Genomic DNA, 27491 nt, shown 5'->3' on the forward strand with positions numbered 1-27491 from the left:
AGGCTGTTTCCAACATATGCCTATATCTACATCTACATACATACTCTGCAAGGCACTGTCATGCACGGCAGAGAATACCTTGTATCACTAATAATCATTTCCTTTCCTGTTTCACTTGCAAACAGACGGTGGGAAAAATGACTATCCATATGCCACTGAAACAGCCCTAATTTCTCTTCTCCTATCTTCTTGGTCCTTAGGCAAAATGTAAATTGGCAGCAGTAAACGTGTCCTGTAATCAGCTTTAAATGCACGTTCTCTGAATTTTCTCAATAGTGTTTTGCGAAAAGAACATCATCTTCCCTCCAGGGATCCCCATTTGAGTTCACAAAGCATCCCTGTAATACTCGTGTTTGATTGAATGTACTGGTAACACATCTAGTAGCCTGCCTCTGAATTGCTTTGATGTTTTCCTTTAATATGACCTGGTGGGGATCCCAAACACTTGATGAGTATTCAAGAATGGGTTGCACCAGCATTCTATAGGTGGTCTCTCTCATAGATGAACCACACCTTCCCTAAATTCTACCAATAAACCGAAGTCATTCATTTGCCTTCCCTGCTACTGTCCTTACATGCTCGTTTCTTTTCATAATGCTTTGCAATGTTATGTCTAGATACTTAACTGCCATGACTTTGTCAAGCAGCACACTACTAATGTCGTATCCGAACATTATGAGGTTTCTTTTTTTTGCTCACCAGCATAACTTACATTTTTCTATATTTAGAGCAAGCTGTTATTCATGACACCAACTAGAAATTTTGTGTAAGTCATCTTGTATCCTCCTATAGACACTCGACATTGGAAACTTCCCATACACCACAGTGTCATCAGTAAACAGCCATAGATTGCTGCCCAACTTGTCCATCAGATCATTTATGCACACAGAAAATAACACTTCCTGGGGCACTTCTGACAATACCCTTGCCGGCCGCGGTGGTCTCGCGGTTCTAGGCGCGCAGTCCGGAACCGTGCGACTGCTACGGTCGCAGGTTCGAATCCTGCCTCGGGCATGGATGTGTGTGATGTCCTTAGGTTAGTTAGGTTTAAGTAGTTCTAAGTTCTAGGGGACTGATGACCACAGCAGTTGAGTCCCATAGTGCTCAGAGCCATTTGAACCATTTTGAACAATACCCTTGTCTCTGATGGACACTCACCATCAGGGACAATGTGCTGTGTTCTATTATTAAAGAAGTGTCCAAGCCTCTCACATATCTGGAAGCTAGTACCTTACGCATGCATTTTCATTAACAGTCAGCAGTGGGGCATTGAGTCAAATGATTTCTGGAAATGTACGAATATGATATGACAGAAGGACAAGCTGAGCTTTGAACAAGCAATGCTTTCTAAATCTATGCTGATTCATGGACAGAAGCTTTTCCAACTCAAGATAACTTACTATATTTGAACTGAGAATATGTTCAGGAATTCTGCACTAATGTTAAGGATATTGGTCTGTAATCTTGCAGGTCCATTTTTTTACCCTCCATATATACAGAAGGCACCTGCATTTTTTTCCAGTTGTTGGGGCTTTGCACTGGGTGAGAGATTCATGAAAAATGCAAGCTGCAGAAGGAACCAGTGCCACAGAGTAATCTCTGTGAAACCAAATTGGGGTTACATCTGGACCAGGCAACCTGTTTGTTTTCAACTCTTTCAGTTGCTTCTTTACACCAGAAATGGTTATTACTATGTCATCCATAAAGCAGTCTATGTGACAGTCAAACAACAGTATGTTGTATGTTCCTCCTGCATGAATGATTTCTTAAATGAGAAAATTGAAACTTCAGCTTTTGTTTTGCTTTATTCTATTGCCACACCAGTCAATGGGTGAGTGCTTTGCGACTTTACGTATGACCAGAATTTTCTCACGTTCTCACCAAGATCTTTTGCTAAAGTATGATGGTGGAAGTTGTTGTAAGCTTCACATATTCTTTTTACAGATGTTTGAAGTTCCACTAACTTTCACCTGCCATCATTTGTGTGTTCCTTTTCTCTACTTCCTCAGTGTGTTCTTAATTTCGTTACTAAACCATGGTGGATCTTTTCCATCCTTAACTCAGCACATACTCTTTCAGAGAGTGAATTACAATCAGCTTAAACTTTGCTTCAGTGGTTCATGAGCCTTGAATCAGACAATGTTGTGAGAGCTGCACAGTATTTTAATGAGGCATCTGCTCACTATCTTCAAGTGCTTACTGAAATATTGTTATTGTGGTTTGACGAGATATGTGCTCACTCACCATAAAAGTGCAGGTGCTAAGGGGTGGGGCTAAAATGTCATTGTAGACAAATCATAAAGGACATTGGCATGAAGGGATCCCTGTCAGAGAAATGGGCTGCAGTCTTTGTATGCATGACATGGTAAGAGTGCAGCTGCAAGTCGTGGACCCAGATTTTGATATCTAGCTTAAGAGACCTGACTTCAATTTCCTGTTTGTGTTGTCTCATTGAATTCATTCCTCTGTGGCTGAAGATGCCTTAGTATCACCTATGCTGGTCCCCATGCTTTGCTAAGTTAACATCTCGTGTCTCTGTTAATCAGGTCATTAGCTTCCTTAATGATTGAGTCCCAGTATGTGGAGGTGAATGATAGGATCATTGTCTCTCCATAGTTTGTGGTATGTCTCATAGCAAGACAGTGTTCAGCAATAGCAGATTTGCAGGCTGACCTAATCTGGTGTGGTGTCTATGTTCATTGCATTTATCTTTAACAGTATGTCATGCCTGGCCAATATATGGTTTCCCAAACAGGGAGAGATTTTATGTACTGGTCCCCTTACACCCACACTGTCTTTAACAGATTTGTAGGCGATGATGTCATAACCCCACTCCTTGGTGCCCGTACTTTTTTAACAAGTCAGCACATATACGGGTGAGCCACAACAACAATACATGAGTAAGCACCTGAAGATGGGAAGCACCCGTTCCACTGAAACTTTGTGTAGGACTCGCAACATTATCCAATGTGATGCCCACGGACCACAGAAGCAGTCATTACATCAGGAAAGTCTCAAACAATGTAGCTTAATCTTTGCTCATAATTCCTCTACATCCATCATATAGGAACTAAATGATGGCCATTCATTGTCTAAGTGGAATGCTAACAACTGCTTGTCTGCCCTTTCAAGCAAAAATTATCTCCTAGCCTTTTTGATGGAAATGAGTTCTGTGACCATCATCATTAAGATGACATCATGAAAGGAAAATTTAAGACATCACAGAAAAAAATATGCTTAAGGGTCAAATATAGCATCAAGAAGGCCAACTTGAAAAAAAGGTAACATGAGTGTTTTGTTACCTGGCAATGCCATTGATGGGCGATGTAGGTTTAAAAGGACAAGAACTGGCAGGGGCCATATATGAAGCAAAGGAAGTATCAACACCTATCATTGAATACCTTTCTAGAAGGATCCCTTGTATATGGTTAGATGCTGCCAAAATTGCTGGATGAAACAATAATGAGTTTGAAAATATGCTCCAAGAAGAAAGACCACAAGGGCTGTATGGGTACAGAAACTTAGAAGAATAATCATATAACAAGAATTTTTAAAAATGCTGTAATTTGGCCAGCTGGGGAATACTGTGTGAAAAAATCAACAAGAAGGATTAATCATCAAGATTCCTATCCACACTAAAGAATGATGACACATTAACAGAAGCTGGGGACAGTCAGCTATCATAATGATAAAAACACTGCTTCCTTATGATGTAGAAGGCAGAATAGATCAGTATAGACTGCTAACAAGGTTACTGGATAACTACAAAAATAATAAGCTTATATATCCATACACATAAGCAGAAATAATTCAAACAATTTAATATCTAAAAAAACCTCCATGGTCTGATTGGATTCCTCCTGCAATAAAAAAAGCTATAATTTATTAAGAAGGTACCTATTTGTGAGAATTGTATAACTAATGCCTAATGCAAGAATGTGTGCTGCAACTTGTGTATGTAGGTACAAATTATGTGGTGCTGTTGCAAAGTTGCCTTAAGCAGAACATTTTTCAATTATTAAAAATCACTTACCTTCCAGGAACATGTCTGTAATGGGAAGTTCCAGGCTCCAATGCCCACAACAACTCCAAGAGGCTCACGGCAAACCATTGCAAAATTGTCACCTTGTAGTGGTACATGCTGTCCTTAAAATACAGAAAAAAGTTGCTTATAAGATAATATCAATCATGGAAGGACACACAGTACATATCTGATGTAAATGTATCACCCATTGATTTTTTAACATAATGTCAAGGGATATCACTATATACACATTACCTTGCCACTATAGACAAACTATCTAGAAGTTAAGTGCTACATTAGGTAGAAGTTACACACATTCATGTGAAGAGTGCCTGAATATCAGAATCCCACAATTACCAGGATTTTCTACAGTTGCCCAAGTCAAATCAAGTGATTTCTACATTGGTGTCACATTGGCAATTATGGGTCTAATTCATTCCTCACAAAAACAAACTGATGGTTGTGAGGTATTATGAGTGGTAAGAAAGCAATAGTTCAACAAAGTATCACAAATAGTGTTGTGAATGGGAAAAAAATCATAGCAGTGACAAGATATGCCGAAATATGGCTGAGTGGTATAATGTGTTTATATGACAGATTATTGCACCAGAAGAAAGGATGTGTACAATAACATACTTAGAATTAAACAAATCTAGTGGTTGTCATAAAATAATACCAATGTTAATTAAAGATAGTTTTTCTGAATTAAGTAACATTTTAAGTTATTTGTGTCAACAATCAATTATCAAGAAAGACCCACCTGAACAGCTGATAGTGCTAAAGTGCATGCATCTGGGACATGGGGAGGTGAGCCGGCCCCAGAGCAAATCTGCCTCGCAGATTAGTGATGGGGGCTGGGGAGATGGCCAACCGGGTTTTGATTTTTAGGCACTGTTCCATATTCAACTAGGTAAGTAGCAGGCTGGTACCCACATCGTGCCTCAGATATCCAATATGCAACACTTAGAAACATTACCATACTTGAACATGAACTCTATATCACACACAAACGTATGGGATACACAGATTCCTTCCTTGGGGGAGGGTGGTTGTATCAGGAAGGGCAACCAGCTACCAAATGCCACTAACACTAATAAAGCCAATATGGATAACAGTGCTGACCCTGTAGGCAATGGGAAAAAGCAAAGGGAAAAGAAAGGAAGATCATTAAACAAGAGAACATTTCTCAACTGCCTGAATGTAACAATATGAAGTCTCTCTATAAAAAAAACAGGATAAAGAAATACCAACAAGCTGCTGTCCAGTCTCACTGTTGCCAGCATTCTCCAAAATTTTAAGCTTCCAATAACACACATCAACATAACAGTTTGGAATTCTAATGAGTTCCAGTACCCAGTACTGAGAATGGCTATTCACACATGGAGAGAACATACTTCATTCTTTTTACAGTATTTATAAAATGGTCTGTGTTCTGTCAAAGGCATATGACTGTGTAAATCACAAATCCTTTTCAGCTAGTTTGACTACTGTAGCATCAAAGAGAATTCTGTGAAGCAGCTCAATTTATATCTCTCTAACAAGAAACAAAGGAAACTTCAGATTGGAATATCAACAGTAAAACAAAGATAGATTGCTACTCACTGTAAAGAAGACATGTTGAGCTGCAGACAGGCACGACGAAAAGACACGTACACATTAGCTGACAGCCAAAGCCTTTTTCAGAATAGGACACATACACACACACACACACACACACACACACACACACACACACACAAGTACACCTCACACAGGCATGACTGCCAACTCCGGTTCGAGCTGCCTGAGATGGTGGTCATGTGTTCATGAGTAGTGCTTGTCTGTGCAAATAAATGTACGCATGTGTGCACGCGCGCATACATATATCCGCATGTGCGTGTGTGTGTCCTCTTCTGAGTAATGCTTTGGCCAAAAGCTAATGTGTAAGTGTCTTTTTGTTGTGCCTATTTGCAACTCAACATGTCATCTTTACATTGAATAGCAATATATCTTTTCCTTATATTGTTAACAAAAAATAAAGGGCACCAACAGGAAAGATTTCTGTATTTATTTATCAGTCCTCATCTGACTGGGAGCTAGTTACATATAGCGTCCCACCAGTTTCCATCTTAGGGTCCTTGCCACTTAATTTATGCATTAATAATAATAATAATAACTGTGTGTGGATCAATGGTCTGGTGCAAGTCTCTCAGCTGGATGTAACTTGTGTGTTCCATTTGTGTATTAATGACCATTCATCAATAACGTTATCTGATCGAGTTCTTTTTCTTTGTAGATGATACAAACATTCTGATAAATAACAAATCCAGAATAGCTTAAGTAAGAGCTGTTAACATAATTCTCATAGATATAAACACACTTTCTGATAATGTATGAAGCCTTACCTACCCACAGTACTACCCAATCTTTTCATATAGACCTCTTTAACTAGTTATAATAAGATCCAACCATCTCTGTAATGTGAGCTCTACAGAAAATCAACTCATATACCTGATGAATGACATGTGTGGTTGGTGAAATCAAAAGCAGGCAGCATGAGCCATAAGGAAAATTCTGAAGCCGTATTGTTACTAAATAACTTCTGTTTTCCTTTGTAATCATCATCTTACATTGTCTTTTTTTCCTGTTTCTGATGAAGAACATTTTTCAAAAGGTAAACCTGATACTTTTAAATGTGCCTGTCTCTTGTTAATGTCTCCTCTATATGGTGAGTGATAATCTGTCCTAATATTCATATTGTTATTTGATCAAAGATTTTCAATGTTTGTTAATTTATTGGGAAATTTAAGCACCATTTTCACAAAATTAAATCAAGTTATTTAGTTTGCAACACCATGTAACACTGCAAAATGAGAGTGTTCAAAAATTGTTGAAAAAAAAAATGCACAGAAGACATGGATGCCACAAATACAGAATCTTGAGTTGATCTGAAATTTGAGAACCAGATATCATCAAATTCCTAAAAGCAACGTGTGTGGCAGGATGCTGGAAAACAAGGATATGAAGGACTACCAAAACTAGAGTCTTTTCTAATTTTCTTATTTTTGCTGGAAGGGGTGTAGCATTTCCTTTGTTTATTGTTGCTTGTGGGCGTTGGCAAGTACTCTGGCAAATTAATACGAGTAACATAACTTTGGGCACTGCGCAGTGTGTCAGGTAGCAGTCTTGAAACTGTTTACAAATACAAATCATGCAGTTTCATTTTGTTATCTCATAAAAAGAAATATACTGAAAATAAAATGTAATAAGATAAATAAAAAAAAATCTATTCACAAAGTTGCAGCAGAACAAACACATATAAAGGTTGAAGAGGAAGAAAGAGGGATGAATGAAACAGACTGGTGAAGTTCAGGAATTGGGGACAATTTGGAACAGTTACCCAGAAACCCAGGTCAGGACAGACTTATGCACAGAGTAAGAAAATACATGTCATGTATTGGATGTTATGGAAACACTTTTTGGCCTCTTAATTTGATATGAATACCACCAAGTTATTAGTCAAGATGAAAGGACATAGACAGAGGGTGTACACTGGCAACAAACAATATCCTGTTCCAAAACATGATCTACAACATAATAGTCATGACCTTGTTGCCTGTTTCGAGACATGTGTCATCTGAATTCTTCCCCCAGAAACTAACTTGTCACAACTCCTGAGGTGGAAACTGATGTAACATGTCCTTGGTTCTCAATTCCCAACTGGTCTTAATTATGTTAATTTATTCAGTCTCAGCTTTTCTTCTCAGTAATTATTCCTTTCCTCACTGCCTTTTATTTATTGTCCTGTCTATTCCTCTCCCCCCCCCCCCCCTCCACTTTTACCACAATCAATACACTTAGCTTTGTACTCTTATCAACCTTTTCATGATGTTTTGATAGTAATCTCCTTCATGCTTATTACCCTACCTTCTCCCCCTAAGCTCTCAGGTTTTCAAATCTCATCCAGGGCAGTCAGCGGAAATCAGTCTTTCCTTATCATCCTGTCTGGTAAGTCTTCCCTGATCCAAGGTTCTTACTTTTCCAAACACTCCCCATTTTCTAAACCTTACCAGTCCTTTTTGTTCACCCCTCTTCCTTCCCCTTCAACCCTTCTGCCAGAAGAAGGAGCCATTGGCTCCAAAAGCTTGCTAATTTCCTTAATCTTCAAGTGTTTGTGTTTTGCTACCACATGGTGAGTAAACATTTTATCTAACCTGTTACATTAGATTTTCAAAAATTGATTGTTTCAAAGAAATACATTGGGAAATTATTGAGCCTCATATGGAAATATGTATCCCTGTTTCTTCTTACAAGATTTTTGTGAGTTTGACGATAACTGGCAAACATATGATCTTATCTAGTAACACCTTTCGTATGCCTCAGCTTCAATTTAATTTCTCTTGGCCAGCATATTGTCAGTTCTCTATATTCAGGAGACACTGCGAGGACCTCCTGCTTATCTCTCCACTTCACAACATACTCCTTCCTTTGCGTAGCAGTACATTGCCTCCCATTTTTTAAAATATTCAGCCTGCTATTTAAGACAGATTATTCTGTGTGTTAGCTTGCAGAGCTTCTATACAAAAAGTTTGCTTTGCAAAATCTGCTCTGTAAGGCTAGTAGAGTTGTAAAAATGTTCTTTCCCTACCATTCCTTCAAGTAATTTGTGCATCAGTTTGGAAGTGTAGCCCTGACTGATCTATTACGGCTTATTTCCTCTGCCATATATGAGAATTCTATTTAGTTGAGCCAGAACATATGGCTTCCTCCTCTATTATGACGTTTGCTTTAAGTGTACTGTTTCCATCCCAGCCAGCCTCTACACATGACCATATTCTGATCTATGATGAGTTCACAGGATGGGTAAAAACTTTGCCCACTGGTTCTTGGAATAATCCATCATAGGGTGAATCTTATGAAAAGGATCATGTGAAGATTATTCTGTTTCAAATTGCAAACATCACACAATCAACAGAAATTTAAACCTCAAGAGCAATGTTGCTTACATTAAATTACATAAATAATGTATTTTCCAACAGTCACTGATTCAATTGACGTGAAAGAGTCACACTAGGAAAATTAATTCAGGAATATTTTTATCTCCTCACCTGATACATTAGCCCACTTATTCTTGTGCTAAACCCTAGGTTCCAATACAAAATGTATTTAGGGTAACTGTTTACTTTATCAACAAAGAACTGAAAAATCCCTGGCATGAAAAATATCCGAAAATATGCAAAAGGAATTAAATGTGACAGAATCATGTTTTGTTCTTTTGCACTCAAAAATTACATTGATTGTAACACTGTAGGTCAAATCTTTTTTTTTTTTTTTTTCTTTTTTTTTCTTGGTGGGGTTTAAGGGCGCTCAACTACTGAGGTCATTAGCGCCCAGTCACTGTTGTTAGAGCACAGGGAATCTAGTAAAACTCAAGGGGAGGGGGGGACATCAGAAAGACCTAACAAAGATGTAGATAAAATAAGTAAAAAGGTTAGATGTCTTTGGACAAGCCAGTCAAAGTTATAAAACGCAGAACACGAGCAGCTGCTCGAGCGTCATCAGCTAAAATATCCGGTAAAGTAGATGGCAGGGACAGGACAACACAAGATTGACTAAAGCGGGGACACGACAATAAAACATGGCACACTGTTAATGCCTGACCACAAGGGCACTGCGGGGCTGGGTCACCGGAGAGCAGGTAGCGGTGGCTAAACCGGCAATGCCCAATCCGCAACCTGGTCAGAAGGACCTCCTCTCGCCGAGATGGTCGGGAGGAGGTTGTCCAAGCAGTTGGGAGTGGTTTTACTGCCCGGAGCTTGTTTCCTTGGACGGATGACCAAGCATCCCACCACAACGACACAAGCCTCTTACAAACATCCCCACTAACGTCAGATGACGGGACACAATGGGAGGCTGGCCGAGGCAGAAGGACTGCAGCCTTGGCTGCAGCATCCGCAGCCTCATTCCCAGGCACTCCTACATGTCCGGGAACCCACAGAAAGCTGACAGGAGAACCATTATCAGCGAAAGAATGGAGGGACTGCTGTATCCTTTGAGCCAAGGGATGGACCGGATAGGGAGCTCCAAGGCTCTGAAGAGCACTGAGTGAGTCAGAGCAGAGTACATACGATGAATGGCGGTGGCGGCGGGCATACTGAACGGCCTGATGGAGAGCAAAAAGCTCGGCCGTAAAGCTGGAACATTGGTCGAGGAGCCGGTATTTTAAGTTGGCGGCCCCGATGACAAAGGCACAGCCGACACCATCGACAGTTTTGGAGCCATCGGTATAAATAAAGGTGTGACCGGCAAGTCGAGCACGAAGTTCGACAAACACTGCAGCCGGAGTACCCTCCTTCGGGAGTGAGCTGAGGTCGAGATAAATATGAACCGGAGCCTGGAGCCAAGGTGGTGTCGGGCTCTCACCCTCTCTGAAGGTGGTAGGGAGGGCAAAATCCAATTGTCGAAGCAGGCGACGGAAGTGGACTCTGGGGGGCAGCAGGGCAGACACATACAACCCGTACTGACGGTCGAGAGAATCGGCGAAGGAGGACTCGTAAGAGGGGTGGTCGGGCATAGACAACAGCCAGCAGGCATACCGACACAGCAGTACATCGCGCCGGTAGGTCAATGGTAATTCGGCAGCTTCAGCATAAAGACTCTCGGCAGGACTAGTGCAGAAGGCTCCGGTCGCAAGACGTAACCCCCGATGGTGGATGGAGTTGAGACGGCGTAAGAGGGATGGCCGAGCAGACGAGTAGACGAAGCTCCCATAATCCAGCTTCGATCGGACTATGGACCGATACAAGCAAAGCAGGACAGTGCGATCCACTCCCCAAGATGAACCACTAAGAACTCTGAGGACATTAAGGGAACGTGTACAACGGGCTGCCAAATAAGAGACATGCGGAGAACAACACAGTTTCCTGTCCAACGTGAGCCCTAGAAACTTAGTTGTTTCCACGAATGGGAGAACAACGGGACCGAGATGTAAGGATGGCGGAAGGAACGCTTTATATCGCCAAAAGTTGATACAAACCGTCTTCTCTTCAGAGAACCGGAAGCCATTTGCCACGCTCCATGAGTATAGGCTGTCTAGACAACACTGAAGGCAGTGCTCCAGGAGGCATGTTCTCTGGGCACTGCAGTAGATCGCGAAGTCATCGACAAAGAGAGAGCCTGAGACATTAGGTGGAATGCAATCCATAATTGGATTGATCGTGATGGCAAAAAGGGCTACGCTCAAGACGGAGCCCTGAGGCACTCCGTTCTCCTGGAGGAAGACGTCGGACAATACGGAACCCACACGTACCCTAAACTTTCGATCCGTTAAAAAGGAATCAATAAAAAGGGGCAGGCGACCGCGTAGGCCCCACCTGTGCATAGTGCGGAGGATACCTCCTCTGCAACAGGTATCATAAGCCTTCTCCAAATCGAAGAACACGGCTACCGTTTGGCGCCTTCGCAAAAAGTTGTTCATGATGAATGTTGACAAGGTCACAAGGTGGTCAAAAGCGGAGCGGCGGTGACGAAAACCGCATTGGACATTGGTAAGTAGCCATCGAGATTCAAGAATCCAAACTAACCGAGCATTAACCATGCGCTCCATCACCTTACAGACACAGCTTGTAAGAGAAATGGGGCGGTAACTAGAAGGAAGGTGTCTATCCTTCCCAGGTTTGGGTATAGGAACAACGACGGCGTCACGCCAACGCATGGGGACCTGACCTTCGGTCCAGACGCGATTGTAGGTACGAAGAAGGAAGCTTTTGCCCGCCGGAGAAAGGTGTGCCAGCATCTGAACGTGAATGGCATCTGGCTCCGGAGCAGAGGACCGGGACAGTGCAAGCGCACGTTCGAGTTCCCGCATAGTAAAGGGGGCATTATAAGTTTCCAGATTCAGCGAGTGGAAGGAAGGTCGCTGAGCCTCTTCTGCCTCTTTCCTGGGAAGGAAGGCAGAGTGGTAATGGGCGGAGCTTGAAACCTCCGCGAAAAACCGGCCGAAGGCGTTGGAGACTGCCACAGGATCAACGAGGACCTCATTACCTGAGGTCAGGCCAGGTACCGAGGAGTGGGCCTTAATGCCCGACAGCCGGCGCAGGCCACCCCATACGACAGAAGAGGGAGTAAAACTGTTAAAGGAGCTGGTGAAAGAGGCCCAACAAGCTTTTTTGCTGTCTTTGATGACTCTACGGCATTGCGCTCGGAGTCGTTTGTATCCAATACAATTCGTCAACGTAGGATGGCTGCGAAAAGTGCGTAAAGCACGTCGTCGAGCACGGATAGTGTCTCTACAAGCCTCGTTCCACCAGGGGATGGAAATGCGACGTGAAGAAGAGGTAGTACGAGGAATGGAACGTTTGGCAGCATTGATGATAACAGCCGTGAGGTATTCGACCTGACTGTCACAACTGAGAAAATCGTGGTCCAGAAAGGTCGCCAGGGAGGAGTAAAGTCCCCAGTCAGCTTTCGGTATGTTCCAGCTCGAAGGACGTGGGGATGGGATGTGGTGCAGGAGACGAACGACACAGGGGAAGTGGTCGCTCGAATAGGTGTCAGAAAGGACATACCACTCGAACCGACGGGCAAGAGTGGTAGAACAGATCGAGAGGTCCAAGTGAGAGTAGGTATGAGTAGAGTCCGAGAGGAAAGTCGGGGCGCCAGTATTGAGGCAGACAAGATTGAGATGGTTGAAGACATCCGCCAAGAGTGAGCCTCTTTGACAGGATGCAGGAGAGCCCCAAAGGGGATGATGGGCATTGAAGTCGCCAAACAATAAAAACGGCGGGGGAAGCTGAATGATCAGGTGCATCATGTCAGCCCGACTAACAGCAGATGACGATGGAGTGTAGATGGTACAAACTGAAAAAGTAAAAGCAGAAAGAGTAATACAGACAGCTATTGCTTGGAGTAGGGTGGTCAATGGGATGGGATGGTAATATACATCCTCCCGAACGAGCAACATGACCCCACCATGAGCTGGGATACCATCCACAGGGGTGAGGTCATACCGCTCCGAGGTATAGTGGGTAAAGGCAATACGGTCAGTCGGGCGCAACTTGGTTTCCTGGAGACCAAGGACGAGCGGACAGTGCAGGCGGAGGAGCAGTTGTAATTCCTCCCGATTAGATCGAATACCTCTTATGTTCCAATGTAACAAGGCCATCGCTAGTCAAAAAAGAGGGGGAATGAGACCGGGGAAGAGCTGGTCACCTCGACGGCCGCGGAGGGCCAGGTTTCGAGGGAACAACGCTACAACAACCGGCGGGAGGCGGATCCTGTTCCATCGAGTCGTCGCCAGCTGCGGCCGCCGTCCCTGGTTGTGTAGGAGGGGCAGCATCATTTGCCGACGAGAGGCCAGCTGAGCGCCTGGCAGCAGAGTGTCCCATAGTTCGAATCAGAAGCCCTTACTCACTATAGCCACTGATGCCCCTGTGGCTTGTGGATCTTTCTAACAAAGAAACTGCACACCAAGCACATTGCTTGGTTGCAACTTGTGGAACTTCAGTCATGCAAAGATTGGTTTTTTAAATACTGGAGAGCTGGAGTCATATAAAGAGTCAATATTCAAATTCAGAACCACAGAAACAAAGCCCATCAACTGAGTCATGTCTGAAACTGTAGAATAGGTGTCCAATTTCCTTGTCAGTAAAAATTTGTCAACAGTATTTATCTTCTCTTGAAACATGCCCATTACTGAATGAATTTCAGTCAATGTCAACAGAACAGCATCAATGCTCATCTTCACAAAAAAAAAAAAAAAGAGCGGAGAAGTATCTGTTCCAACACTGCGACCATAAAAGTAAAATATTGTATGATCTATCTCCTAGGAAAGAAATGAGAGCACAAATATCAAAAGAGTGTTGCTAATTACTAGAACCAGTGTCAACACTAAGTTGACAAAAAATGGAGTTATGGAGAATCCTGCTCGAATAATGTTATGTAGAAAACATTACACCTTACTTGAATACCATGCACTGGGTGATTGTAAAATACCAAAAGCAAGATAACATTAAAAAATTGTGATTTGTACATGTCTGCCAATATGCTGTGCACCACAGGCAAGAACTAGGGCCAACAGGAACTGGTGATAGTTAGACTCAAAACAAAGTGTGCTACGGCAACAAATGACTGCCAGGAGCATGCATATTATTTTAGGGCAACCGCAAATGTACACTCCACAATGAAATGGATATCTAATCAATTTATTGCCATGAAAATCTATGAGGGGAGGAGGGGGCAGAGGAGGAAGAAAAGAAACTCTCTATATACAGTTCAAAACTTATAAGAGGTTTATACCCAATATATGCGTAAAATATGAGGAAATGTGGATAAAAGAGATAGAGAGTGTGAAATTCTTGGGACTATGAGTTGATAAAGTCAGGTGAGAGAAGCATACCAAAGAATTGTTCACACAACTAAGCATCGCAAAGTGAGAGGTTCACCTGTTAGGCTGTGGCTAAGCCAGTGCTCCTAAATACCATTTCTTCCAGGGTAGCTAGTCCAGTAATATATGTATGACATGTTCTGTGAATTTTTAAAAAAGGAGAGAGGTACTGGGAGAATTAAAAATGACAAAGGTAGCTTGCAAAACATGGCTGGATGACCCAGCCAGTAAATATGAAATGGAAAGATTTCAGATCAAGTTCTGCCTGGCATACCATTCTAATCTGCCATGAAAACAAATCAGTGCACTTTGGAAAATCCAGGATAGATGTTATGTAGACATGTGCCCGGAAACGCTTAATTTCCATGTTAGAGCTCATTTTAGTTCCGTCAGTATGTACTGTACTTCCTCGATTCACCGCCAGTTGGCCCAATTGAAGGAAGGTAATGTTGACTTCGGTGCTTGTGTTGACATGCGACTCATTGCTCTACAGTACTAGCAGCAAGCACATCAGTACGTAGCATCAACAGGTTAGTGTTCATCACGAACGTGGTTTTGCAGTCAGTGCAATGTTTACAAATGCGGAGTTGGCAGATGCCCATTTGATGTATGGATTAGCACGGGGCAATAGCTGTGGCGCGGTACGTTTGTATCGAGTCAGATTTCCAGAACGAAGGTGTCCCGACAGGAAGACGTTCGAAGCAATTGATCGGCGTCTTAGGGAGCACGGAACATTCCAGCCTATGACTCGCGACTGGGGAAGACCTAGAATGACGAGGACACCTGCAATGGACGAGGCAATTCTTCGTGCAATTGACGATAACCCTAATGTCAGCGTCAGAGAAGTTGCTGCTGTACAAGGTAACGTTGACCACGTCACTGTATGGAGAGTGCTACGGGAGAACCAGTTGTTTCCATATCATGTACAGCGTGTACAGGCGCTATCAGCAGCTGATTGGCCTCCACAGGTACACTTCTGCGAATGGTTCATCCAACAATGTGTCAATCCTCATTTCAGTGCGAATGTTCTATTTACGGATGAGGCTTCATTCCAACGTGATCAGATTGTAAATTTTCACAATCAACATGTGTGGGCTGACGAGAATCCGAACGCAATTGTGCAATCACGTCATCAATACAGATTTTCTGTGAACGTTTGGGCAGGCATTGTTGGTGATGTCTTGATTGGGCCACATGTTCTTCCACCTACGCTCAATGGAGCACGTTATCATGATTTCACATGGAATACTCTACCTGTGCTGCTAGAACATGTGCCTTTACAAGTACGACACAACATGGGGTTGATGCACGATGGAGCTCCTGCACATTTCAGTCGAAGTGCTCGTCCGCTTCTCAACAACAGATTCGGTGACCGATGGATTGGTAGAGGCGGACCAATTCCATGGCCTCCATGGTCTCCTGACCTCAACCCTCTTGACTTTCATTTATGGGGGCATTTGAAAGCTTTTGTCTACGCAACCCCGGTACCAAATGTAGAGACTCTTCGTGTTCATATTGTGGACGGCTGTGATACAATACGCCATTCTCCCGGGCTGCATCAGCGCATCAGGGATTCCATGCGACGGAGGGTGGATGCATGTATCCTCGCTAATGGAGGACATTTTGGTGGTGGTGGTGGTTGTTGTTGGGATGTTTAAGGGGGACTAAACAGCGAAGGTCATCAGTCCCCCATTCCAAAAACTGGCGAGACAGAAAGTAGCGGAGCAGATAAAACCCCAAGGGGAAGGAGACTCCCCCCCCCCCCCAGGCACTAAAGAACACTAATTAGGCAATGAACACTACAGAAAAGAAGAGTACAGACGAACACCAGACAGAAAGAAACAGAAGAAAAGAAGATGACCGGAGACGGGTTGACTGACCACAAGAACAAAAAAAGGGAAAGAGTCAACCATCCGACGACACACCAAAATAGCAACAAATATTGAGAGACGCGAGGACAAAAGAAAGGGAAAGGTGCAGGACCCCCTAAAGGGAACCATAAAAAGGACTATCACGGATAAAATGTAAAACATTGTCAGCCATGGAGGCATCGTCACATAAAAGCAAAGGCAAAGTGCCCGGGAGATTAAAAGACTGCCGGAGCGTGCGCAGTCGGGGACACTCCAATAAAATGTGGGCGACCGTCAGCCGGGACCCACACCGACACGGGGGGATCCTCCTGACGCAAAAGATGGCCGTGCGTCAGGTATGTATGGCCGATGCGGAGCCGACACGGGATAACAGAGTCCCTGCGAGAAGACCGCAGGGAGGAGCGCCACACATCAGTCGTCTCCTTGACAGCCCGCAGTTTATTAGGCGCTGTCATGCCTCGCCACTCAGCAGACCACACCCCAAGCACCTTACGGCGCAACACCAGCTGCTGATCGCGAGCCGTGAGGCCGATCTCCAAAGCTGGGGCGTCGATCGCCCCTTTGGCCAGCCTGTCAACACGTTCGTTCCCCGGGATGCCAACATGACCTGGCGTCCAAACCAAGACCACTGAACGACCAGAACGGGCAATGGCGGAAACAGACTCCTGAATAGAGGACACCAGAGGAGAAGAGGGAGAGCAGCGGTCGATGGCCTGAAGGCTGCTCAGGGAGTCACTGCAGATCACGATGGACCTACCTGAGCAGAAACGCATATGCTCAAGAGCGCGCAATATGGCCACCAGCTCTGCAGTAAAAATACTGCAGCCAGCTGGCAAGGAGCGCTGCTCAACATGGGCAGCGTGAGCAAAAGCGTAGGCAGTGCGACCATCAACCAGGGAACCATCAGTGTAGACAGTCTCGCAGTCCGAAAATGAGGCGAGGAGCGCAAGAAAACGGCGACGGAGGGCCACAGGCGGAACCGAGTCCTTGGGGCCCTGCGCCAAGTCCAGACGGACGGACGGCCGGGACAAACACCAGGGAGGCGTAGGTGCACGGACCCGGAAGGGAGGCAGAAGAGGGAATGACCCCAGTTCCGACAGCAGGGACTGAACGCGGACAGCTACGGAAAGCCCAGACCTAGGTCGCCGTTCGGGCAGATGGAGGACCATGGCAGGGAAAAGCAGGCGACCATTGGGATGGCCTGGCGAGCAATGCATGTGGACAGCATAGTCGGCGAGCAGTCGATGGCGGCGAATCCGCAGCGGGGGAACCCCGGCCTCCACCAGTAGACTATCCACGGGGCTGGTACGAAAAGCGCCAGTTGCAAGCCGAACCCCACAGTGGTGTATGGGGTCTAACAACTTCAACACTGAGGGTGATGCAGACCCATAGGCCAGGCTCCCATAATCAAGACGGGACTGCACAAGGGCTCTGTACAATCGCAGCAGCGTGCAGCGATCTGCACCCCAAGACGTGTGGCTAAGGCAGCGGAGGGCGTTGAGGTGCCGCCAGCATTTTTGTTTCAGCTGAGTAATATGAGGAACCCATGTGAGCCGGGCATCAAACACGAGTCCCAAGAAGGGGCAAGTGTCCACCACTTCAAGCAGGTGGCCGTCGAGGTAAAGTTCAGGATGAGGGTGGACCGTCCGACGCCTGCAGAAGTGCATAACTCGAGTCTTGGCTGCAGAGAACTGAAAACCATGAGTCAAAGCCCATGATGCTGCCTTATGAACGGCGACTTGCAGCCTGCGTTCGGCGACTCCCGTAGTCGTGGAGCTAAATGAGATGCAGAAGTCGTCGGCATACAAAGAAGGAGACACCGACGACCCCACGGCTGCAGCCAGACCATTAATGGGCACTAGAAATAACGAGACGCTCAACACCGAGCCCTGCGGGACCCCATTTTCCTGTATATAAGATGAACTAGAGGCGGCACCGACTTGCACCCGGAAAGAGCGGCGCAATAAAAAGGTGTGAAGAAAAGCCGGGAGCCGACCACGAAGACCCCACTCATACAACGTGGCGAGGATGTGATGCCTCCATGTGGTGTCATACGCCTTCCGCAGATCGAAAAATACAGCAACGAGATGCTGACGTCGGGCAAAGGCCGTACGGATAGCAGATTCCAGCCGCACCAAATTGTCCGCTGCAGACCGGCCCCGACGGAAGCCACCCTGGGATGGAGCGAGGAGACCGCGCGACTCAAGGACCCAACACAAACGCCGCCCCACCATACGTTCGAGCAATTTGCACAAAACGTTGGTGAGGCTAATGGGACGATAGCTGTCCACCGCCAGTGGGTCAGCACCGGGCTTCAAGATGGGGACAATAACACCCTCTCGCCATTGCGACGGGAACACGCCTTCGCTCCAAATGTGGTTAAATATCGCGAGAATGTGTCGCTGGCAGTCCCTGGAGAGATGCTTCAGCATCTGCGCGTGGATGGAGTCTGGTCCTGGTGCTGTATCAGGGCAATCGGCGAGGGCAGCGAGGAATTCCCTCTCGCTGAAAGGAGCATTGTATTTTTCAGAATGACGCGTGTGGAATGAGAAAGGCATCCGCTCGGCTCGCTCCTTTAGAGAGCGAAAGGCGGGGGGATAAGATGCAGTCGCAGAGCTCTTAGCGAAGTGCGTGGCAAGCCGTTCAGCAATGGCGGCAGCGTCCGTGCAGACAGCGCCGTTCAAGGAGAGCCCAGGGACACCCATAGGGGTCTGGTATCCATAAATCCGCCGGATCCGAGACCACACCAGCGAGGGGGAGACATGGGAGCCCAAGGATGAGACATACCTCTCCCAGCACTCCTGCTTACGCCGTGCAATAAGACGACGGGCCAAGGCACGGAGCCTCTTAAAGGCGATGAGGGTCTCTAGAGACGGGTGCCGCCTATGACGCTGGAGACGGTCGCGAATAGCCTCAGCAATCTCCGGCGACCACCAGGGTACAGCCTTCCTCCGAGGGAGGCCAGAAGAACGGGGGATGGCAGCCTCAGCCGCTGAAATGATTGACGTGGTTAAGACACGGACCACCTCGTCAATGTCACCCTGTGGGGGAGACTCAATGGTTGCAGCGGAAGTAAAAGCCGGCCAGTCAGCCCTGTGGAGAGCCCAGCGGGGCAGGCGCCCAGAAGAATGACACTGGGGCAGTGACAAATAGATGGGAAAATGGTCACTACCACACAGGTCAGGATGCACCCTCCAGTGGAGGGATGGGACAAGCCCAGGGCTGCAAAGAGAGAGATCGATGGCCGAGAACGAGCCATGGGCCACACTGAAATGCGTGGGAGCACCGGTATTCAAGAGGCTAAGGTCGAGCTGAGCCAACAAATGCTCCACGGCCCGACCGCGGTCATCGGAGACAGTCCCGCCCCACAGAGGGTTGTGGGCATTGAAATCGCCCAGAAGCAGCAATGGTGGCGGGAGTTGTGCCAGCAGCGCAGCCAAGACATGGCGCGGGAGCGCCCCATCCAGAGGAATGTAAACAGAGCAAACAGTAATAGCCGGTGAGAGCTCAACCCTGGCAGCGACTGCCTCTAAAGGCGTCTGAAGGGGTACTGGCGAGCTACAGACAGAGTGGTGAACAAAGAGGCAAACTCCACCTGATGCTCGGTGACAGGCAACACCGTTCTTATAGTATCCCCAATAACCGCGAAGGGCGGGGGTCCGCATTGCAGGAAACCAAGTTTCCTGCAGAGCAATACAGAGAACAGGGGAAACACTCAGAAGCATCCGGAGCTCAGGCAGGTGGCGGAAATAACCGCCGCAGTTCCACTGGAGAATGGAAGCAGGAAGGGACTGGGAGGGTGTGAATGCGACTAAGAGGCAGACGGCGCCTCAGAGTCAACAGCCGCCACCGGGGGAGAGTCAGCTGTGTCCATAGGAAAGGCCCCTAAGGGTTCCGTGAGGGCGAGATCCGCGGCAGAGGCGAGGATCTCCACCTCATCCCCGGAGCCAGGACTATGTACAGCAGGTGGTACTGAAACCGCCGGAATGTCCTTCTTCTTGGACACATTCCGTTCCTTCTTCTCATGACGGCCCTTAGGGTGAGAGGGCTGGGAGAGCTTCTCTGAAGGTGCGTCGGAGGCTGACGACGACGCAGAAGCCCTACGACCAGCAGGTGGCGGAACCTTCAGCCACTGGCTGACATCCGGCGGGGTAGGAGAAGAAACGGAGGAAGGGAGAGCCCCGAGGGACCCCTTCCGCGAGAGAGGAACCGGCAGAGGCAACGCCGGCGGAGAAGGAGGGGGAGGGATCGAGTCCCCCGGTTGTGGAGGAGATGTCACTCCCGAAGTAAGCGTGGGGGGAGCGACAGAAGAGGGTTTACCCCCAACGGCTAAGGGGGCAACAGAGGAAGGCTTGCCCCCAGACATGAGGGGGGCAGACAGAGATGCACGGCCCCGAGGGCCCACTGAAGGCGGCACAGAGGAGGCGACAACCGTCGCTCGCGTGGGCGACGATAACGTGGCTGCAGCATAAGATGTTCGAATGGAAGCAGGATACAACCTTTCATATTTCAGTTTAGCCTCTCGATAAGTAAGCCGGTCCAGGGTCTTAAATTCCATGATCTTCCGCTCCTTATGAAGAACGGGGCAATCCGGCGAGCATGGAGAGTGGTGCTCCCCACAGTTGACACATACAGGCGGAGGCGCACATGGAGAATTGGGATGAGAGGGGCGCCCGCAATCTCGACATGTAGCGCTGGACGGGCAACGGGAGGACATATGCCCAAACTTCCAGCACTGGAAGCACCGCATCGGGGGAGGGACGTATGGCTTGACATCGCAACGGTAAACCATCACCTTGACCTTCTTGGGCAAGACATCACCCTCGAAGGCCAAGATAAAGGCACCGGTGGCCACCCTGTTAGTCTTGGGTCCTCGATGGACACGACGGACAAAATGCACTCCACGTCGTTCTAAGTCGGCTCTCAGCTCGTCATCGGATTGTAACAATAGGTCACGATGGTAAATAATCCCCTGGACCATATTTAAGCTACTGTGGGGAGTGACGGTTACAGAGACGTCACCCAGCTTATCACACAAGAGCAACGATCGTGACTGGGCTGGGGAGGACGTCTTGAGGAGGATGGACCCATTCCTCATTTTAGACAACCCCGCCACTTCCCCAAACTTATCCTCCAGGTGTTCCACAAAAAACAGAGGCTTCGTCATAAGAAAGGAGTCACCATCAGTCCTGCTGCAGACAAGGTATTGCGGTACATAAGGCTCCCGCTTGGCACTAGATCTATGTCCCTCCCATGGCGCAGCCAACGAGGGGAACGACTGAGGGTCATATTGCGCAGCATCAAAGTCTACTCTACCTCGCTTAGAGACGCTGATGGCCGTGCGACCACCAGCTTGGTGTGATTTATTGCGCTTCATTGCGCCACATCCGCCCAGATGCCACCTACTCCGAACGAGGGCTCTCCCCAAGGGCGCCACCCAGCCAAAGCAACGGGTACCTGGCCGATATCCCGTTGCCCGGAGTCCCCGTGCCCCAGACAAGATGGGCACATACTCCTTGGCATGCATGGGGAGGAAACAGCTCTGGCATCTGTAGTGCGATCCCTGCGTGGTCAGGGGGCTACCACCAAGAGGGTACATGACGACCCCACCACAACGGACTGGCTACCGTGCTGGATTTTAGGTGTCTAAAGGGTCCACAGGTGTCGTGGGCACTAAGAAGAAGATTGCGCACAAGACGAGAAGGAGACAACCCAGATGATGTTGGGTGTAGTCCCCCCCACACGACAATACGTAACATGCAAGATGGTGGTGCATGATGGACCAATAGAAAAACACCACGTAAGGTGTCCTTCCCCAAATGGCACGCACTAACAACAGAAATTTGGAAAAAAGGAGGTCAAACCCAAGAGGGAACCATCACAGAAGGCTGAAACGTTTGAGACTCCTTTTAGTCGCCTCTTACGACAGGCAGGAATACCGCGGGCCTATTCATACCCCCGAACCCGCAGGGGGGGGAGGACATTTTGAACATTTCCTGTAACAAAGTGTTTGAAGTCATGCTGGTACATTCTGTTGCTGTGTGTTTCCATTCCATGAAAATGTGATTTGAAGAGAAGTAATAAAATGAGTTCTAACATGGAAAGTAAGCGTTTCCGGACACATGTCCACATAACATATTTTCTTTCTTTGTGTGTGAGGAATGTTTCCTGAAAATTTAGCCGTACCTTTTTGTAACACCCTGTATATATATAAGTACAATATAACTTCCGCACAATTTCAGTGCAGTAATGTGTTCATTGTAAATAAGTGTGTGTGTGTGTGTGTGTGTGTGTGTACACAATCTAACTTTCGCACCATTTCAGTGCAGTAATGTGTTCACTGTAAATAAGTATTATAGTAGTTCTATTACATGTTTATTACCTTATAAATAAAAAAAAAACATTTTTTATTTTAAATTCAGTGTAATAGTGTTTGTAAAATGATTCTTTCATATAGTGTTCATTAAAAAAATGACAATCATTCCACTTGGGACCTTTGGAAGGTACATTAGCTAATTTGTTTCAGTTGTAAATATTTGTCATGTATTATTGTTTTTCTGACACGTTCTACATCCTGGAGGACCTCCTCACTATGGATCAATTGAAATGAAAGTAAATCTAATCTAATCTAAACATCCTGTAGAAACCTGTTCAAAGAATTAGGGATCTATACCGACAACTCTGCAGTGCAGTGTATACTGTTTTGAAACTTCTAGACAAATTAAAATTGTTTGTGGAGCCAAGACATGAACCCTGAACCTCGCTCTTTGCAAACAATGCTGTTAATGCCTTAGCTATCCTGGCACAAGTCACAGCACATCATCACCACTTCATTCCTGTCAGTACCTTTCCACTACTTTTTCAACTTCATAGAAGCTGTCCTTCATAACTTACTGGATGAACATCCTTACAAGAAAAGATACTGGGGAAATTAGAGCACTGCAGGAGCATGGCTGGTCTGAGGGTGTGTGAAGTGTGTGAGAGAGATGAATGAACTTTGCATCACTTAGCAGGACAACTGAAACTACCTCAGCTAATGACACACAAGACATGCATGGCTTATATGTCTGTAAGGATCTCACTCACTTCCACACGGGCTGTGAAGTGGCAGATTATTCATGACAGATGTACTTGCTTTACTTGCCCCAATGTTTCGCACTGCACTGTGACTCAGCTAACTGTCACGTTTCCTAAGCCAGGTAGAAGGAATCAGGCAGCTGTTAGCTCCTAATCAGTGAGTGTTTGCCCATGTGAAGGCCAGTGAGACTGAGCTGCACAGATAATGAGTAACTGAGAATGAGTGCCACTCACTTGGCTTTGCTGTGCAGGTGCAGAGCTCTGATAGAGAAGTCCCACATTAATGAAAATTCTCTTAAATAATATTTATCTCATTCAAACCAATAACACTGTTCATGGCATCAATACCAGGAATAAGAACAGTCTAGGTAAAGACTCAAAATCACCTTACTTGGTCTAGAGAGCTGTGCATTACTCAGCAACAGACATTTTCAAAAACTTGCTGATAACCATAAAACTTGTAGTTACTAATAAAGTACAATTTAATTGAAGCTTTAAGAACCAGCTGATACTGTTTTTATGTGATATCTAACTTCTGCACTTCTTCAGCACAGTAATGCAGCCAGTGCAAGTAAATAATGTAAATTGTTTTCTTTCAACAATGGTCAAATACAATAAGCCAAGAACTATGTTATGCATTTAATAAAGTAAACACTTAATACTGCAGTAAATTTTGTATTAATATCATATAACTGAAAATTAATTTAAGATTTTTTTAGTTATTCCACATCCTTCAAGAAATTTAATTAAGAATCTGTGGAAGGAAAATTAGTGTGTTAATTCTTTTAGAAACTGTATTTTTAATTTTCTGATATATTCCACATCCTTGAGGATTTCCTCAGTATTGATCTGCAGAGTGAACACTATATCCAATATAATCCAAAAACAGTTTCATTGCATTCTCCATTGATTCTTGGCAGAGCATGAGAAAATAAAAAAAAAAAAAAAAATAAAATAAAAAAAGACTTTCTTAATTGCCATCACATATTTATTTATTCACTAACCAGTTATGGCTTTTTGGACTGTAATAAAAAATATTTTCTTTTGTGGAAAATAAAATAAAACATTTGTATCTACTATAACAGCAACAAAGGAAGATGACAGAGCTGGATGACAAATTCACCATGGAAACTTTGTAATAAGAAATGTCTCATCCTTGTGGAGCATAGTGAGGATGATGTAACTACACATGTAAGTGAAAACAGCAGGGTAAAAAAGAAAACAGGTCCCTAACTGACTACAAAATATAAAATCAGGTGTCACATTCAGTTTACGTTAACAAACTGGTCATGAAGGTGATTTCTATCCAACTTTGTCTCCACTAGTGACCTGTTCCGGCTTTGCACAGGTAGCACTAAGTATCTAAAAGCAAACAACTTGTCTGGCATTGCATTGCATTGCATCCTTGTAAACCAGTCAGTTTATTAGTGAAAAACGTGTCAAAATCCTCAAAGTAGTCACTGAGATTAACATTCACATACAGACAGAAAAATGCGGTGAGGACTTTAATAGCCACTTCTGTTTCCACAAAGCAAGAGCTCGAAGACTGGTGTTTAAGTTTTCTATTACATGTTTCTGTGAACCATGCTCTTGTCCTCTACAGCTAACTGGTTGCCTTTTCCTTACTTTACATATTTCTTCAAGACTGTTCTTCAGTAAGACACATGCGTTGTTCAAAGATCTTACATCAGCCTGTATACTCATATCTAAGCAGAATCAGACAGAAAAATCATTGACATCCATACATAGCTCACATTGAAATCTGATAACAGAACTCTGCCTGTAATCATTCTGTTGGTCATCATAATTAGAATAAGTACCCATCACTCTTCAACAATACACTTTTCAGAAATTTCTTACTTCTGTCTTTGAAGCATAAGAAGAAGATTATGATGGTGCTCTGAGACCTTACGTCTCTGCCAATTCAGTGTTCAGGATTTGGAGTAATTAATAATTTTCTTCAGTGCAGGTACATCAAACCTTTCTTCTCCTTGCATTTGTAAAATATTTTGAAGCAATGATCTTTCAACATTTTTTTTTATTACCAACATTTACTGATAGCTCATTTATAATAGGAGATTCTGTCCCTTTCTTTGCCTTTCAGTAACTTGTGAACTGTAGACTAAAATCAGTGTGACCATACTAGCTTCTTCCATTGCCTCCCATTATTTTCATTTCCCACACAAAATTCATTGCTTTTCACTGTATCTGAAAACTTTCTCACCTGTCAATATAACACAAGAAAAAGAAAAGGAATTATATAACACATAAATATACTATTATAGAACAGTTTCTCAATACCATGAAACAACCAACAAGAGGGGGAAATAATAATTTTCATCAGTATATTGCAACACTACAAAGATGAAGTGGAAATGTTTCTTACTATCTTTCTTTTTAACTAAGAAGTAGCAAACCACTTCTTTTCCTGTAATTGGTTTGTTTTACTTTTTGGGTTACAAAAGTAATAATTTCAACAACTAACTTACAGAAAAACAGGAAACAATGATCGCAAGACACTATAAAAGAACACGGTAGTAAAAGCTTTCTATACCAATGCTGCAAGAGAGTTCATTACAAAACAGAATAGGGCACATATTTTCATTATAATACAGATGAATACATCTGCTGGTTACCTGTAAGTGAAGCTATGGTGCCTCCAAAATATTCAAATGCATCGGCACATGACGCAATGTCCACTCTTGCTTCCCATATTGGTTTTCCATTATTGAGAACTTCAAGATGGGCTATGTCTTCTAGATTGCTCCTTATTTTGCTTCCAACAGCAGTTAGCAGCTTTCCCCGTTCTGTGTTGCTGAACTGTTGAGAGAAGAAAATATTTTTTTTTTTTTAAATTCTTTCATGGTATCCACATCAAGCTACAAAATATTACTTGTCAGTCATTTCATCTATCACATAGTTTGGCTTCTGCCCTATACTGAAAACCAAAATATATCAAATGTAAAGTTTTAATACATTCACAAGAAATGTATATTACATAACTCCAGCATGCTGGATTATAGTGGGACAGCAACTCATTTTATATTGTGATGCAAAAAGAAACAGCCATAGTTGTAACTAAAATGGTTGTCTGTTTAGTTGGTGACCAGTTTTAAGCTACATCCTTTCTCAAACCACCCAATGTTTGCCAAGTAAAACATCCATTGTGCATGGTTCCAATTAATGTTCATTAACAAACATTAGTTGGGACCATACACATATGTGCCCACTTTATTTACTGTTATTTTGGATTGACAAACACTGGCCACCAACTAAATATACATCCATTTTAGTTGCAACTTTTGACTGTCACTTTTTGCATCATAATTTATATTACTACCACAAATACCTTTCTCTCTACATTGGTCAAAATTTTTAATAAATCTCATGACAGTTGTGACTGCAGCATTAGGTCTGTGATACAAGAGAGAAATTTGATGAAAATTAACAAGTTAGTGAGTACAGCTAATTACTCAAACACACTGAACGGAAGAAGACAAAATCAGTTGAATCTATTAATACAGTATAACACATTTCCAAAATCTTATTTCATTATACACTGATGTACACAAGATCTGATAATCGAAGCAAGTAAGAAGTGTGTATAGGGTCAGGGTGTGGCTGATGATAAAATTCTGTATATGATAAAAATTTCACACTGTGTTATCTTTAAAATTTCACATACATTTAAAAGTTGTTTCCTTTGCTATCTACTTGAAATGGAAGCTATTAAAATCTCTCTGAAAAGGAATTTCTGCTACAACACTGCCACTAAAAAACATTACAGGTTATGCAGAATTGGGCTGAAGCCAGTTTATTCTATTTTCCATACTTTTAAATCAGACTCAGATTTGATTAAACCATTTAAGATTCACTCTCAGATTGGTTACCCTATCTATAATGGATCATGGGACTTCTCAGGTCACAGAATGAAATGATGTAGTACTGTCATATTCAATAGGAACTACTGAAGTGCATTTGAGACTTATTGTGAGAAGCTGGCATAAATGGTAATGAAGGTATTAGAAGAGATAACATAAGAACAGAATTAAATGAAAAGAATGTTTGCTAATGACCCTGCTACAATGATAACACCAGTTTCTGTTTGCACAGCTGGGCTTGGCTAGCACTTATATGTGTGACCATCCAGGTCTGC

At 44.4% G+C, this 27491-nt stretch overlaps 1 protein-coding gene across 3 annotated transcripts in view; it reads right to left on the minus strand.

Annotated features, from left to right (window-relative positions):
* The window catches only part of LOC126255276 (4-trimethylaminobutyraldehyde dehydrogenase A-like), a 197622-nt gene that overhangs the window by 140521 nt on the left and 29610 nt on the right, over positions 1-27491 (minus strand). For all 3 annotated transcript variants that reach the window (XM_049955382.1, XM_049955381.1, XM_049955380.1), the window contains exons 2-3: positions 25972-26155; positions 4034-4146 (exon numbers count right to left, since the gene is read on the minus strand). In XM_049955382.1, coding sequence (XP_049811339.1) covers positions 4034-4111 — 78 coding nt within the window. In that variant the 5' untranslated portion in view covers positions 4112-4146; positions 25972-26155. The remainder of the gene's footprint in view (positions 1-4033; positions 4147-25971; positions 26156-27491) is intronic.

Source organism: Schistocerca nitens, chromosome 1 (genome assembly GCF_023898315.1).
Source record: "Schistocerca nitens isolate TAMUIC-IGC-003100 chromosome 1, iqSchNite1.1, whole genome shotgun sequence".
NCBI classification, from domain to species: domain Eukaryota; kingdom Metazoa; phylum Arthropoda; class Insecta; order Orthoptera; family Acrididae; genus Schistocerca; species Schistocerca nitens.